General features: G+C 43.0%; 1 protein-coding gene across 1 annotated transcript; it reads right to left on the reverse strand.

Moving 5' to 3' along the window:
- Positions 1-303: 303 nt before the first annotated feature.
- On the reverse strand, positions 304-6,194 carry LOC124136134. Its single transcript, XM_046501946.2, has 2 exons — positions 5,745-6,194; positions 304-2,152 (listed from the first exon to the last, which is right to left on the reverse strand). The coding sequence occupies exons 1-2, from the start codon at positions 6,013-6,015 to the stop codon at positions 873-875; spliced, it is 1,551 nt and encodes a 516-aa protein (XP_046357902.2). The 5' UTR covers positions 6,016-6,194; the 3' UTR covers positions 304-872.
- Positions 6,195-16,023: the final 9,829 nt, after the last annotated feature.

Here is a 16,023-nt window from a genome sequence, read left to right on the forward strand (position 1 = left end):
TCTTGGGGACCTTAGAAACCTATGATTGTGGGTTCGAATCCCAGTTTGCCCCGATTATGTTTTTAGGTTTGTAAGCACCATACCCGTGCTCCTGGGTTTCACCGAAGTGGTAAACGTCTGAGACCTGCATCACTGGGAACAGAAACAGTTTGACCGTACCACCATGGTCCGTGACCTCAGTCGGGACTTGCGCTTGGTATAATTTGGCAACATCGTTGAATATGAGATCTGAAGTTTGATGAATTCTGCTATATGAGCAAAGCGTGGTGAAATAAATATTTGGAAATTGAACTATCTATAATATATAAGAAAACATTACTTTTTATCAGCGGGGGTATACAAGAATTACTTTTTATCAGCTGATATATACAATAAATTACCTTTTATCAGCGGATGTAGACAATAAATTTCTTTTTATCATCGGATGTATACAGATTTACTTTCTATCATCGGATGAATAAAACAAATTACTTTTTATCAGCGGAGGTATAAAACAATTATTTTTCGATTTTTGGATGTATGCAACAAATTACTTTTTATCAGCGGAGATGTACTCCATATTACTTTTTATTATCGGGTGTATACAACATATTACTTTTTATCAGCGGAGGTATACAGCAAATTACCTTTTATCAGCAGATGAATACAACAAATTACTTTCTATTAACGTATATATATTACAAACTACTTTTTATCAGCGGATGCATATCAAACTTACAAACCCCTATGTTAAGATATCAGCTGTACAATATGAGGGTAGCGCATGGTGTTCATACCAGTACTTGACTTGAAACCCATACCGAACTAATTCATTTATCTGGATACAATTTACTACTGAAATCAGTCTCAAAACGGATACGCCACGCCCACATTTAGTTCCTGAGGTGTCTGAGGGTTTCGATGTTTTCATACACTGTTCCAGCCTCCTGTCTCGTTGCCCGGTTCGTCGCACCACTTATCCCAGCATGGCCTCCTATTTCAGAGTACGTCAAGTCATCAGGTCTTGTTATAGTTGCGCCATTCAATGACCCAGAGCTGGAACCACCCTTCCTAGATGTGATCCTACGCTGCCACAAGTTAATCTTGTCTACAAGACTGGCAACCTGTAAGTCTGTGTCGGCAGCTGCGTCCTGGGGAAACCTTTGCATGGTGAGGTAGTCATTTGTGGTGCTAATGGTTATAGAACTTTGCCTAGCTATCGTCTTTGGGACGCTTGGAAGGTCCCTGAAGTTTTCACATTTTGGCGGAGTTGGGGGCGCCCGTGGATTAAACCACATCTGTATATAATCGGCGTCAAGGTTGCTGCTATCTGGACAACAGGCCTCAGGAGTGGTCTGCGTTTGTGCTCTCCCTGTAGGCTTGGGTAATACATCTGGAGGACTTGTTGTTCGTGTTCTTGGGGGCAATGGAGGAGGTACGTTGTCATATACTGGAAACGTGTCACAGTCAGTATGGGAGGCAGGCTCCTGGGAAACTTTGATACTTCTCATGTATGTTTCCATTCCCTCTTGGCACTGCCTTAAAGCATATTTATATTGAGCACCGTCGGAAACAGACCTGTCTGGTTTGGCCACCCTGAACATCAGCGGAATAGCAACTGGGATCTCTAAGAGTATATTACATTGGTTGAAAACTGAGGACACCACAACTGAAACATCATGGTGACATTCGCTCAGCCTCAAAGTCCCAGTAAATACACATGGGGTTACAGGAACATGTCCATACAACATCCTGGCAACGCAGGGTAGTCTGATATCAGCAACGATATCCTTAATTTGCAAGACAGGAAACTCAAGTTTTTCAGTCTTATGCTTGAGGACATAGAAAACCCCTGTGGCATCAATGGGTAGGAGTACCTGTCGATCAGCATTGTCTGTACATAGAAGAAATGTCTCTTCCCGAGTGATGGTTCTAAAAAATATGGATTTTCTTACTTTGACTGTAGCCACATACAAGTTGACAACTGTGAGGACATCGCCAGGGTAGAGAACTCTTGGTTTTTGGGTTTGAGTTTTACTGTACGCCTGCAATGCAATCACTTCATCTTCTCCACCTATAAGAAACGTGTGGCAATCTGAAGCGGCAAGTTTCGCCACCTGGCGGTAGTGGGGAACAGGCTCGTGTTTGGGCATGGATGAGACGGCAAACCATCCTGAAAGAAGACAAACTTTGTGAAACTGATTGTAACTCAGAAGTGAGTGAGTGAGTTGGGTTTAACGCCGCTTTTAACAGTATTCCAGTTATATCGCGGCATGTCAGCTTAATGTGGGAGGAAAGCCCGAAGTGATGTAGGTCTCAGACGTTTACCACTTCGGTGAAACCCACGAGCACGGGTATGGTGCTGACAAACCTAGAAACATAATGGGGGCGAACCGGGATTCGAACCCACAATCATAGGTTTCTGGCGTGCCCAAGGGACGCAACTCTGCACAGCGAATCGCGGCGCCACCCGTGCCCCCGTAACTCAGAAGTAGTTTACTGTGGTTTCCATACAATGGAACCTCGTCAATCTAATTTATGTGTCTGTTAATGTTAGCGAATTTGGTTGCAGCCCTTGACTGACATCTAACAACGAATTTGTAAGAGAACATACCGCACGTCAATGAGTGAGTGACATTATTCCAGTTATATCACGGCGTGTCAGCTTAATGTGGGAGGAAAGCCCGAAGTGATACACGTCTCAGACGTTTACCACTACGGTGAAACCCACGAGTACGGGTATGGTGATGACAAACCTAGAAACATAATCGGGGCGAACTGGGATTTGAACCCACAATCATAGGTTTCTGGCGTGCCCAAGGGACGCACGTCAATGAACCTGACTCATCAGAGTTATGTAAAATGTACTTCTCGGCAATGTGTACCATAGTTTGGTCAGAATACCGATACACTGTGTGCCGAACGAACGTTTTATTCACTAGCTCTTGCGCGGGTGCAATGCTACAGTGTGAAATGTTGCTTGTAACATAGCCAAATATTCATTTGAATTTAATAACAATCAGGGTTTGGGGGAAATGTCGTCAGATATTACCATGATCCGGTCTATGTTTTTAAAAGCAGTATACATTACGTTGACCATAGAAAAAAGAACGTTATAATTAAGAGAGAGCTTGGTTAAGACCAATACGTTACATATTCCTGCAACAGCAACACGGCTACCGACGTCCCTTCTTACCATGTGATCACGGAGTATCAATGACAAAGAGGGCGCCGGTGTCCTCGTTTTCATATAAATGTTTGAATAAACAGACGAACAAATGCCATTATGATACATAACAATCTTATCGTTGATGCTCATAACTCTTAAGCACCTGCATCTGACAAACTGTATGTTTGTTTTGTTGTTGTTCCTGTTACCCTAATGGTAGTCAGTGTAAAACCTTCTTTTTCTCTTGTCATTATTGTTAACTCGTTCATACTACTTTGCATTTACCATAAAGAACATGTGTATGACTGTTTTTTAAGTATATTATTACTGTCCTATATCCATTACGATTGCGATAATAATTACAATTCCTTTAAGTCCATGTCGTAATAGCAATCATAGATGCTCATATGCATAGTAAGGGGTAATTACGTCAAACTCGTACATGTACACATTTGTCAATAGTGTATGCGTTATAGTTTTTTCATTAACCTTTGTTTCATCAAAACTTCACGCTCTATTGTTGATGTTACGAAAATGACCATTTCATTCTTCTTAAATTTACTGAACCAAATACATTGCAACTGTACTGGACATACTGTGAACATTAAAGTATTAAGATTTTGAATTTTTTTAAATAAATAAATTCTTAAATGTTGGAAAGGCCGAAAAAAGAAACCTTAAATATGAAGAAAGAAACGTGCATAGGACAAATAATATTGAAGCTTTTGATACTTGCAGCAATGTGTCTCTTTTATGACAGAACCTGTTCATTATGCTGCAAAACAAGAATTGTGTCATTATTGATGCTCACGTATGCATGCAAAGAGATCTTTATGGGGCAAAAGTGCGTAGTACATCTACATTGTGAGGACAAATCTATACACACAAGCTGCCCTTTGATGTATTGTTACTTACCTCCTCTACGTTCATAAATACATATAAATATATATTTACACATTTGAGCAACTACGTTCATTGGAGTCAAAATACTTCCCGGTTTTGTACGAATACATTTCATTATGAATAAAATACTCTGTTCTTGCCTTCAATTGACGTTTTTTAACGTAACAATTTTGTGTAATGTTCTAATTTAATCATTTATATGTTGAGGAGTCGCATTGTCGCGATGTCACGCTTTGGTTAATTCTGTCACTTTTGACAACGCGTCAGTGTCCCTTGTAGGATGTCATAGGTTGTTTTTTAAAATTTTGTATTGGCAGCGACCTACAAAATCCTATTCCTGTGAGTGAGTGAGTGAGTGAGTGAGTGAGTGAGTGAGTGAGTGAGTGAGTGAGTGAGTGAGTGAGTGAGTGAGTGAGTGAGTGAGTGAGTGAGTGAGTGAGTGAGTGAGTGAGTATGGTTTTACGCCGCTTTTACCAATATTCTAGCAATATCATGGCAGAGGACAACAGAAATGGGCTTCACTCATTGTACCCATGTGGGGATCGAACCGACGCTTTAAACACTACACTACCCTATCGCCCCTCCTATAAGTAAGTTGTCTGAAGAGTAACAGTATATTTGCTTACATAATATATAAAAGTGTTTCGGTTATGCTTTCCGCTGTTTTTTTAACGATGCAGATTCAATAGATGTTTTCGATTATGTCATTTTTTTGTGTTCAGGTGTGAAAATATAGAATTAAGTTCACCATAAAGCCCCTATGAGGAATCCGCATCATGTACAACGGTAGGGAATCGTGGTCAGGCTCTACGACATGTTTGATTATGCCTTGTCTTTTTTCTTTGAAGAATGTTACATTCCTCAATTGATTAAAATGATGCCAACATGGATATTTCCTCAGATGTGTGTTAACGTATGTGCATAACAAAGAACCATTGCTTTCGGTCCTTGTTGTCACTAGAAAACGTTACAAGAAATCAGACAAGACAAAAACACTGTACGTTACGTTTCTGATCATAACTCATTTATTATAAATTTTTATTGGTTTTCACACACGTTTCATTCTGCTGGGGTCGTCCGGGACACCATGACCTTTATATTTGAAGAGGAAATATTTCATACTGATATTGTACACTGATTCCTCACAAACAGGTATTACTAGTGAGTGAGTGAGTAAGTTGGGTTTAACGCCGCTTTTAACAGTATTCCAGTTATATCACGGTGTGCCAGCTTAATGTGGGAGGAAAGCCCGAAGTGATGCAGGTCTCAGACATTTACCATTGCCGTGAAACCCACGAGCACGGGTATGTTGCTGACAAACCTAGAAACATAATCGTGTCGAATAGGGATCCGGACCCGCAATCATAGGTTTCTGGCGTTCCCAAGGGACGCAACTCTGCACAGCGAATCGCGGCGCCCTAGACGACTGGGCCACCCGTCCCCCCCCCCCCCCCCCCCTCTTCCCCCCCCCCCCCCCCCCCCCCAGGTATTACTAAGTACGATTCCGACTGTATCATCCATGTTAGAATGTGTTTATGAATCACTATCCCCAAGTGATGACACCAGGTGTTCGTGAAAAGGTGAGCGTATCCTGCCCCACCGGTGGCTCCCACCACAAACACACCTGCAAAGGCAAGGCAAGTATGCACTTGAGCAAACATGTAAATATATGGTTCAACGTCTGTTTACTTACCTTTGTAATCTTCAGGTATGAGTAGGGGTGCCCCGACCTCCACCGTGTGTCCAGTTTGAGGATCAATATTGAGACTGGTTGCTGTCACCTTGTTACACACACGCTTCTGGTACAACAACATGGGCTGAAGAAAATCAAAGTTGGACTTCTCCGTGGATATGTCATCATTGAGTGTATAGGCACACTGCACCACACGAGGGAGGGGGTACTTCTGTAGAATGTCCTCCAAGGAATATACCCCAGTTTCCCACTGCAGTTTTGGCTTATCCATCAGAAGGATGCTAGAAGAGGACAACCCTCTCTCTGGCAACCAAAGATCAACCTCCTTCTGCCAACTAGAGGACACTCTTCTTCTGCTCCTGTCCGGGTCCCTTGCGCATATACTTGATGAGCAAATAAAACACACTTCCTTGTTGGTTTAAAAATCTTTCCACATTGTGTGTATATTAGCATAAGTGTACAGCCCGCGAATAGCTGACAAACACCTTAACAACAAGGATTCGCTGTCGTCCTGTATATATGAGAATACAACTAGTAAATGCTTATTATATTACTTATTTACATTCTATTAGCACATGGGTGAACACGACTATGAGGTATTCACGCTTATTCACTGCTTCTTGAGTTGTTGAAATTAAATCATAACCACATTTTTTAACCATGTCGCCTAAAACTCGCATATTAGTTTTGATTCAAGTTAAAGTGCTTGCAGACAAAGTTTACGTTGATGTATTTTCAGTTGCACATTCCGTCCTCCGTATACTATACAATATAAGTACACATGCAGCATTGTAACATCCTTATTCTATTCTATTCTAGAATGCATCCCTATTCAAACAGCTCCCCCAGTAGTGCTGATTGTCTGTGACTGGAGGTATCATGAGTGCAATATCTGGTCTTGTAGTCCAGGGTCAGGACCTCTAAACTACTGGACAGTGTTTATTCGTCATCTCTTTTGTGATCTGAGGAAAACGTTTATTTCTGAGATATATTACAAATACCAAACTAGTAAATGAGATTTATAAATATTGCTATGTGTATTCATAATGGAATGTACAAAAGAAGTAGAGCTGTCTCTTGACCATATCTCTCTCCATGTAACCAGTTTTGTTGTTTTGGGCCTATGGTCTGTATAACTGTACGGAATAAATGGGGCACGAGTGGCCCAGACGTCTAAGGCGCCGCAATTCGCTGTGCAGAGTTGTGTCCCTTGGGCACTCCAGAAACCTATGATCGCGGATTCTAATCCGGGTTAAATTGTCAGCTCGTGGGTTTCACCAAACTGGTTTCTGACGCCCAGCTCTTCGGGTTTTCCTCTTTATCTCTTAGGCGTGAGGGGCGGTCGGGTAGCCTAGTGGTTAAAGCGTTCGCTCGTCACACCGAAGACCCGGGTTCGATTCCCGACATGGGTACAATGTGTGAAGCCCATTTCTGATGTCCCCCGCCGTGATATTGCTGGAATATTGCTAATAGCTGCGTAAAACCTCACTCACTCACTCACTCACTCACTCACTCACTCACTCACTCACTCACTCACTCACTCACTCACTCACTCACTCACTCACTCACTCACTCACTCACTCACTCACTCACTCACTCACTCACTCACTCACTCACTCACTCACTCACTCACTCACTCACTCACTCACTCACTCACTCACTCACTCACTCACTCACTCACTCACTCACTCACTCACTCACTCACTCACTCACTCACTCACTCACTCACTCACTCACTCACTCACTCACTCACTCACTCACTCACTCACTCACTCACTCACTCACTCACTCACTCACTCACTCACTCACTCACTCACTCACTCACTCACTCACTCACTCACTCACTCACTCACTCACTCACTCACTCACTCACTCACTCACTCACTCACTCACTCACTCACTCACTCACTCTTAGGCGTGATTTAATCGAATCCCAGTTTCGCCCTGTTTAGTACTTTTTTAGCCCGCACATACCTTTGCTCGGGTGTAAATGTCGAAGATCACTGCAGGTTGTCCTCCCACATCAAGCTGACAATGTTCAAAGCGGCCTTAAACCCAACTCATTCACTCATACGCTGTATCATGTCAACATCATTATGGAGGTGGTGGTGAATGAAGCGGCCATAGAATGTCTGCACGTGTTATTTAACAACAGACACAAGTGCGTATCGTCATATCATCTTGTCATAATTTGGGGGACGTTGTGGTCGAATAATGATTTCGCACAGAAGACATAAAGTCAATGAAATGCCTTTCCACTGTAGTGTCTGATTAGACGGATGTAAGTAATATTGCCAATGTTCGTTGAGGGGTCGATAACTAGTGTCTGCAGTTCGTAGTTGTTGTTAAGAAAGAATGTTTACAATAGTGAGTGAGTTGGGTTTAACGCCGCTTTGAACAGTGTTTATTTGGGAGGAAAGCCCGGAGTAATGTAGGTCTCCCCACGGTATGGTGCCGACAAACCTGGAAACATGGCCAGGACAAATCTGGGATTCGAACCCACAATCTTAGTTTTCTGGCGTGCCTGAGAGATAAACTCCCCAGAGCGCATAGCACCTCCTTAGTCTCAGGTGCTCCTGCTTCCTTATCGTCATTAAACTTGTTTATCATTCAATAAGAACGAATATTCGAGATCACGTATACATGTATTTATAACTGGTCAATGTCCGTTTGCTTATTCAACTGACGCAATCATCGCGCCAAACCACACAAGGAAATAGGATAAATAAAGTTTAAGGAAAAAAACAAGAACGTTTCTCACGATATGTGTGGTAATTTTAGGATATGCCATGACACTTTGAGTTGCGAGGCTGTTATTGACATCAGTACGCACGTACACACACACACACACACGCAAGCACGCACGCACGCACGCACGCACACACACACACACCACACACACACCACACACACACCACACACACACACACACCACCACACACACACACCACCACCACCACACACCACATTTAAAAACACTGACACACCTACTCACACATCACTGACACACCTACTCACACATTAGCACTCACATATACACACCAACAATAGCCACACAAACCCCCTCGCTCTCTCTCTCACACACACACACACACACACACCACCACCACCACCACCACAACCACCACCACACACCACCACACACCACATACCAACACACTGACACACCTACTCACACATAAGCACTCACATCTACACAAACACAATAGCCACACAAACACCCTCACTCACACTCACACACAAAAACACACACACACACACACACACACACACACACACACACACACACACACACACACACACACACACACCACACACCACCACACACACACACCACCACCACTACACACCACATTAAAAAACACTGACACACCTACTCACACATAAGCACTCACATATACACACCAACAATAGCCACACAAACCCCCTCGCTCACACACACACACACACACACACACACACACACACACACACACACACACACACACACACACACACACACACACACACACACACACACACACACACCACCACCACCACCACAACCACCACAACCACCACCACACACCACATACCAACACACTGACACACCTACTCACACATAAGAACTCACATCTACACAAACACAATAGACACACACACACACACACACACACACACACACACACACACACACACACACACACACACACACACACACACACACACACACACACACACCACACACCACCACACACACACACCACCACCACTACACACCACATTAAAAAACACTGACACACCTACTCACACATAAGCACTCACATATACACACCAACAATAGCCACACAAACCCCCTCGCTCACACACACACACACACACACACACACACACACCACCACCACCACCACAACCACCACCACACACCACCACACACCACATACCAACACCTGACATACCTACTCACACATAAGCACTCACATATACACAAACACAATAGCCACACAAACACCCTCGCTCACACTCACACCACAAACACCCCTACACCCCACACACCCATAACCCCGGGCATGTGTGTTGCATACATATCATATCGCTTCCTTGTTACATTACAGTTGACGAGGAAGCGACAAAATAAATACATTATAAGAAGAACACAATCATGTCATGATCATGTTTTTTTCGGATTGATATGAACTAAACATAGCTACTTATATGATCATTTCATTTCCTCAGACAAAGGACAACTGAGATCAACCATTCCTCGGAGAAGTAGTGTGAATATATAAAGCTTTACTGAGACATGCATGACAGATGATAGGTCAATACCACGGGTTGCATGCCTGTGAATATATAAAGCCTTACTAAGACATGCATGGCAGAGGATAGGTCAATACCATGGGTTGCATGCCTGTGAATATATAAAGCCTTACTAAGACATGCGTGGCAGAGGATAGGTCAATACCATGGGTTGCATGCCTGTGAATATATAAAGCCTTACTAAGACAAGCATGGCAGAGGATAGATCAATACCACGGGTTGCATGCCTGTGAATATATAAAGCCTTACTAAGACATGCATGACAGAGGATAGGTCAATACCACGGGTTGCATGCCTGTGAATATATAAAGCCTTACTAAGACATGCATGACAGAGGATAGATCAATACCACGGGTTGCATGCCTGTGAATATATAAAGCCTTACTAAGACATGCATGACAGAGGATAGGTCAATACCCCGGGTTGCATGCCTGTGAATATATAAGGCCTTACTAAGACATGCATGACAGATGCACGGGTTGCATGCCTGTGAATATATAAAGCCTTACTAAGACATGCATGACAGAGGATAGATCAATACCACGGGTTGCATGCCTGTGAATATATAAAGCCTTACTAAGACATGCATGACAGAGGATAGATCAATACCACGGGTTGCATACCTGTGAATATATAAAGCCTTACTAAGACATGCATTGCAGAGGATAGGTCAATACCATGGGTTGCATGCCTGTGAATATATAAAGCCTTACTAAGACAAGCATGGCAGAGGATAGATCAATACCACGGGTTGCATGCCTGTGAATATATAAAGCCTTACTAAGACATGCATGACAGAGGATAGATCAATACCACGGGTTGCATGCCTGTGAATATATATAAAGCCTTACCAAGACATGCATGACAGATGATAGGTCAATACCCCGGGTTGCATGCCTGTGAATATATAAAGCCTTACTAAGACATGCATGACAGAGGATAGGTCAATACCACTGGTTGCATGCCTGTGAATATATAAAGCCTTACTAAGACATGCATGACAGAGGATAGGTCAATACCACGGGTTGCATGCCTGTGAATATATAAAGCCTTACTAAGACATGTGAGATGGGATTGGACGGGATTGGGGCTGAGGGCGTGTAGATTGGACGGGATTGGGGCTGAGGGGTTGCGGATGGGACGGGAATGGGGTTGAGGGGTTGGGGATGGGATGGGGTTGGGGCTGATAGGGTGAGGATGGGATGGGGCTGGGGTTGAGGGGTTGGGTATGGGATGGGGTTGGGGCTGATGGGGTAGGATGAGATCGGGTTCGGGCTGATGGGGTGAGCATGGGATGGGGTTGGGGCTGAGGGGGTGTAGAGAGGGGGGGATGGGCTGAAGGGTTGGTTATGGGATGGGGTTGGGGCTGAGGGGGTGTAGAGGGGACGGGGATGGGCTGAAGGGATGGTTATGGGATGGGGTTGGGGCTGAGGGGGTGTAGAGGGGACGGGGGTGGGGCTGAGTGGTTGGGGATGGGATGGGGTTGGGGCTGATGGGGTGAACATGGGATGCGGATGGGGCTGAGGGGGTGTAGAGGGGACGGGATGGGCTGAAGGGATGGTTATGGGATGGTGTTGGGGCTGAAGGGGTGTAGAGGGGACGGAGGTGGGGCTGAGGGGTTGGGGATGGGATGGGCTTGGGGCTGATGGGGTGAGCATGGGATGGGGTTGGGGCTGATGGGGTGAACATGGGATGGGGTTGGGGCGAGCATGGGATGGGGATGGGGCTGAGAGGTTGGTGATGGGATGGAGATGGGGCTAAAGGGTAGTAGGGGGGTTGGAACTGAGGGGGCTTGGGTGAGGGAGTTCAGATGGGGATGGACGGGTGAAGGAATGAGGGTAGGATGTTGGTAGGATGGATTGGGTGGCCACAATGGTCGCTACATACGACTAGTTTTGTGGGTGATCACAAGAAACGGTGGCAATTTGTTTGTTTGATTGTTCAAATTGCTGGCCTGATCTAAGATCAGCTAGATACGTGTTCGTAAGATGATGAGCTGAGAAAATTGCATCTGCCTGAAAAATGTTTACAATTTGGAAATATTAGGTCTGTAATGTGAAATAATAATGATAATTTCCTGTAAGATTTGTCCCATAACCTATATCAGTTTCTACTGCACCAAGTCAGAATCAGTTGAATGTAGATTGAGAAATCTAGCAGCTTTGATTGAATGATTTTGGGTAAGATGTTTTTTAAATGTACATCCATCAAGTTATAAAAACTGACCATGTTTTTTCAATATTTACTGTTGTCTTTTTTAACAAGACGACTAATGCTGAATGTGACCATAGACGGGGATTATGTGCTTGGCTAGCCAAGAAGTTTAAAGTTCCTGGTCCTTTCTGCCTCGTTAATCTTATGCCGTGCTGTCACGATTGCATTGATGAAACTCCATTCAATTACTCACACTGTTCAGTGAGAGACACCAGCTTTCTCTAGATTGAGTTAGTTGGATTGAACGCCGCTTTGAACAATATATCAGTCATATCACGGCGTGTCAGCTTAATGTGGGAGAACACGATGCAGGTTTTAAATCTTAAACACTTGATTAGGACCCATAATCACAGGCTTCTTGCACGCCTCGTAGATTAACTCTCAACAGCGAACTGCGGCGCATTAGAGAACAAGGCTGCTCGTGCTTCCTTCTGTAGATTGAACTTGTGTATTAATCATTATGAATCAAGGTTCGAGATCACCAAACGCCCACTTAATTATTCAACTTGTGCAATCATCGTTAAGATATTCCCGTACACGGAATGGCATTACAATGCTAACTCTGCTTCATTATAAGTAGAATAAATAGAGTTTCTGTGAAACATTATTAATTCAGGAAATAACAATTAAGTGTCGCAAGATGTTTATGGTAACTTGGCTTATGATGATTGAGTGTAGACACCGGACACACAGAACTTACAACTGACACATTCATGACACTTATAGCAGCCTTTGATGTCATTCCTGCCAAACAATCAGATGGCTGTCACCTACGCTCTTTCGAGAACTTAGAACAGGTCCTTAGCAGCATATGCGGTTTAATGGATCGGGTGGTCAGGCTCCGTGACTTGGTTGATGGCGTGTCAACGTGCTCCGACTGCGTTCATTGTTTCTCACGACATCAATCACTGGGTTGCCAGGTTCTGACTCGATTATTTACATTTAAAGTAAGGAATATGATAACGATCCATGTCGTCCGGGTACGATAAGACACAAACAGCCAGCCATTTTATCCACCTGATCCTCATGAATTGAGTGAGTGAGTGAGTGAGTTTGGTTTAACGCCGCTTTTAACAGTATTCCAGTTATATCACGGCGTGTCAGCTTAATGTGGGAGGAAAGCCCGAAGTGATGCAGGTCTTAGACGTTTACCACTTCGGTGAAACCCACGAGCACGGGTATGGTGCTGACAAACCTAGAAACATAATCGGGGCGAACCGGGATTCGAACCCACATTTATAGGTTTCTGGCGTTCAAGGGACGCAACTCTGCACAGCGAATCGCTGCGCCTTAGACGACTGGGCCACCCGTGGCCCCCCCCCCCCCCCCACACACACACACACACCCATTAAATGGCTCTTACGGAAAGCAAGGAATACCGTGGACGTATTGTGTCCACATATTAATTCGCTTTTATCATCATTAAATCTGTAATTCTCAATATCCCATTTTCATCTTACAATCTCCCGATTCTCCTTTCAGAAATCACTTGATGTTTCTTATTTATCGAGATATGTCCGTTTATCTCGGAAAGGATATCTAGGTTATTTAACAACGAAATAACCTATATATTTACGTAAAACCTCTGCATTTGACAGAATGGGCAGCCAGACGCCCCATGTTAACTGTTGATTCAGTTACGAGAGGAAGCTTCTAAGTGTTCACGATGAGTCACGATGAAATCAGGATGTCCTCTTTTGAGTGCAAAGCCACTGCCGTGTTTGTGTAAGACTCGGCACACCGGTACAGCAACATTTAAACCAATCAGATCGGCATTGTGGCAAATGAGTGAGTGAGGTCAAATTTTAAGTCACGGCAATATTGAAGCCCTGTTACTTGTATGACCAGAGCGTTATATATTAATGATGTACAAAAAACTATCGACGACGGACAATAAAACCAGAATATCGCAGGTTTTATTTAATGCTTGTAGGAGAACACATTGAACATTGAACATTTTTCCTGGTATTTGTCAACACCTCATACTTCAGAACAGACAGTAATTTTGGGTTAATTTTGGAGTATGTTATTTAAAAAACAGATCCTGAATTAAAGGCTGCAGCATGTATATAGAGTTTATAATTCCGCAGAGAATCGATTTTGCAGGGACGAACGCGTTGTTGACGTGATAAGACCATGACATTGATCTAAAAAATAATACCCCATACTTGAATTGTACCTCTAATGCCGCTGCTAGTGACATGAGTGGAAATAAAAAGTATCAATACTTGAATTGTACCTCTTATGCCGTTGCTAATGACCAGAGTGTAAATAAAGTGACAATACTTGAATTGTACCTCTAATGCCGCTGCTAGTGACATGAGTGGAAATAAAAAGTATCAATACTTGAATTGTACCTCTTATGCCGTTGCTAGTGACCAGAGTGTAAATAAAGTGACAATACTTGAATTGTACCTCTTATGTCGCTGCTAGTAACCAGAGTGTAAATAAAGTGACAATACTTGAATTGTACCTCTTATACCGCTGCTAGCGACCTAAGTGTAAATAAAGTGACGATACTTGAATTGTATCGCTTATACCGCTGCTAGCGACCTAAGTGTAAATAAAGTGACAATACTTGAATTGTATCTCTTATGTCGCTGCTAGTAACCAGAGTGTAAATAAAGTGACAATACTTGAATTGTACCTCTTATGTCGCTGCTAGTAACCAGAGTGTAAATAAAGTGACAATACTTGAATTGTACCTCTTATACCGCTGCTAGCGACCTAAGTGTAAATAAAGTGACGATACTTGAATTTTATCGCTTATACCGCTGCTAGCGACCTAAGTGTAAATAAAGTGACAATACTTGAATTGTATCTCTTACAATGTATGTCGCTGCTTGTAACCTGAGTGTAAATAAAGCGACAATACTTGAATTGTACCTCTAATGCCGCTGCTAGTGACATGAGTGGAAATAAAAAGTATCAATACTTGAATTGTACCTCTTATGCCGTTGCTAGTGACCAGAGTGTAAATAAAGTGACAATACTTGAATTGTACCTCTTATGTCGCTGCTAGTAACCAGAGTGTAAATAAAGTGACAATACTTGAATTGTACCTCTTATACCGCTGCTAGCGACCTAAGTGTAAATAAAGTGACGATACTTGAATTGTATCGCTTATACCGCTGCTAGCGACCTAAGTGTAAATAAAGTGACAATACTTGAATTGTATCTCTTACAATGTATGTCGCTGCTTGTAACCTGAGTGTAAATAAAGCGACAATACTTGAATTGTACCTCTTATACCGCTGCTAGTGACATGAGTGGAAATAAAAAGTATCAATACTTTAATTGTACCTCTTATGCCGTAGCTAGTGACTAGAGTGTAAATAAAGTGACAATACTTGAATTGTACCTCTTATGTCGCTGCTAGTAACCAGAGTGTAAATAAAGTGACAATACTTGAATTGTACCTCTTTCACCGCTGCTAGCGACCTAAGTGTAAATAAAGTGACAATACTTGAATTGTATCTCTTATGTCGCTGCTTGTAACCTGAGTGTAAATAAAGTGACAATACTTGAATTGTACCTCTTATACCGCTGCTAGCGACCTAAGTGTAAATAAAGTGACAATACTTGAATTTTATCGCTTATACCGCTGCTAGCGACCTAAGTGTAAATAAAGTGACAATACTTGAATTGTATCTCTTATGTCGCTGCTTGTAACCTGAGTGTAAATAAAGTGACAATACTTGAATTGTACCTCTTATACCGCTGCTAGCGACCTAAGTGTAAATAAAGTGACAATACTTGAATTTTA

Source organism: Haliotis rufescens, unplaced genomic scaffold, assembly GCF_023055435.1.
Source record: "Haliotis rufescens isolate VD_foot unplaced genomic scaffold, xgHalRufe1.0.p SCAF_2, whole genome shotgun sequence".
In the NCBI taxonomy this organism is placed as follows: domain Eukaryota; kingdom Metazoa; phylum Mollusca; class Gastropoda; order Lepetellida; family Haliotidae; genus Haliotis; species Haliotis rufescens.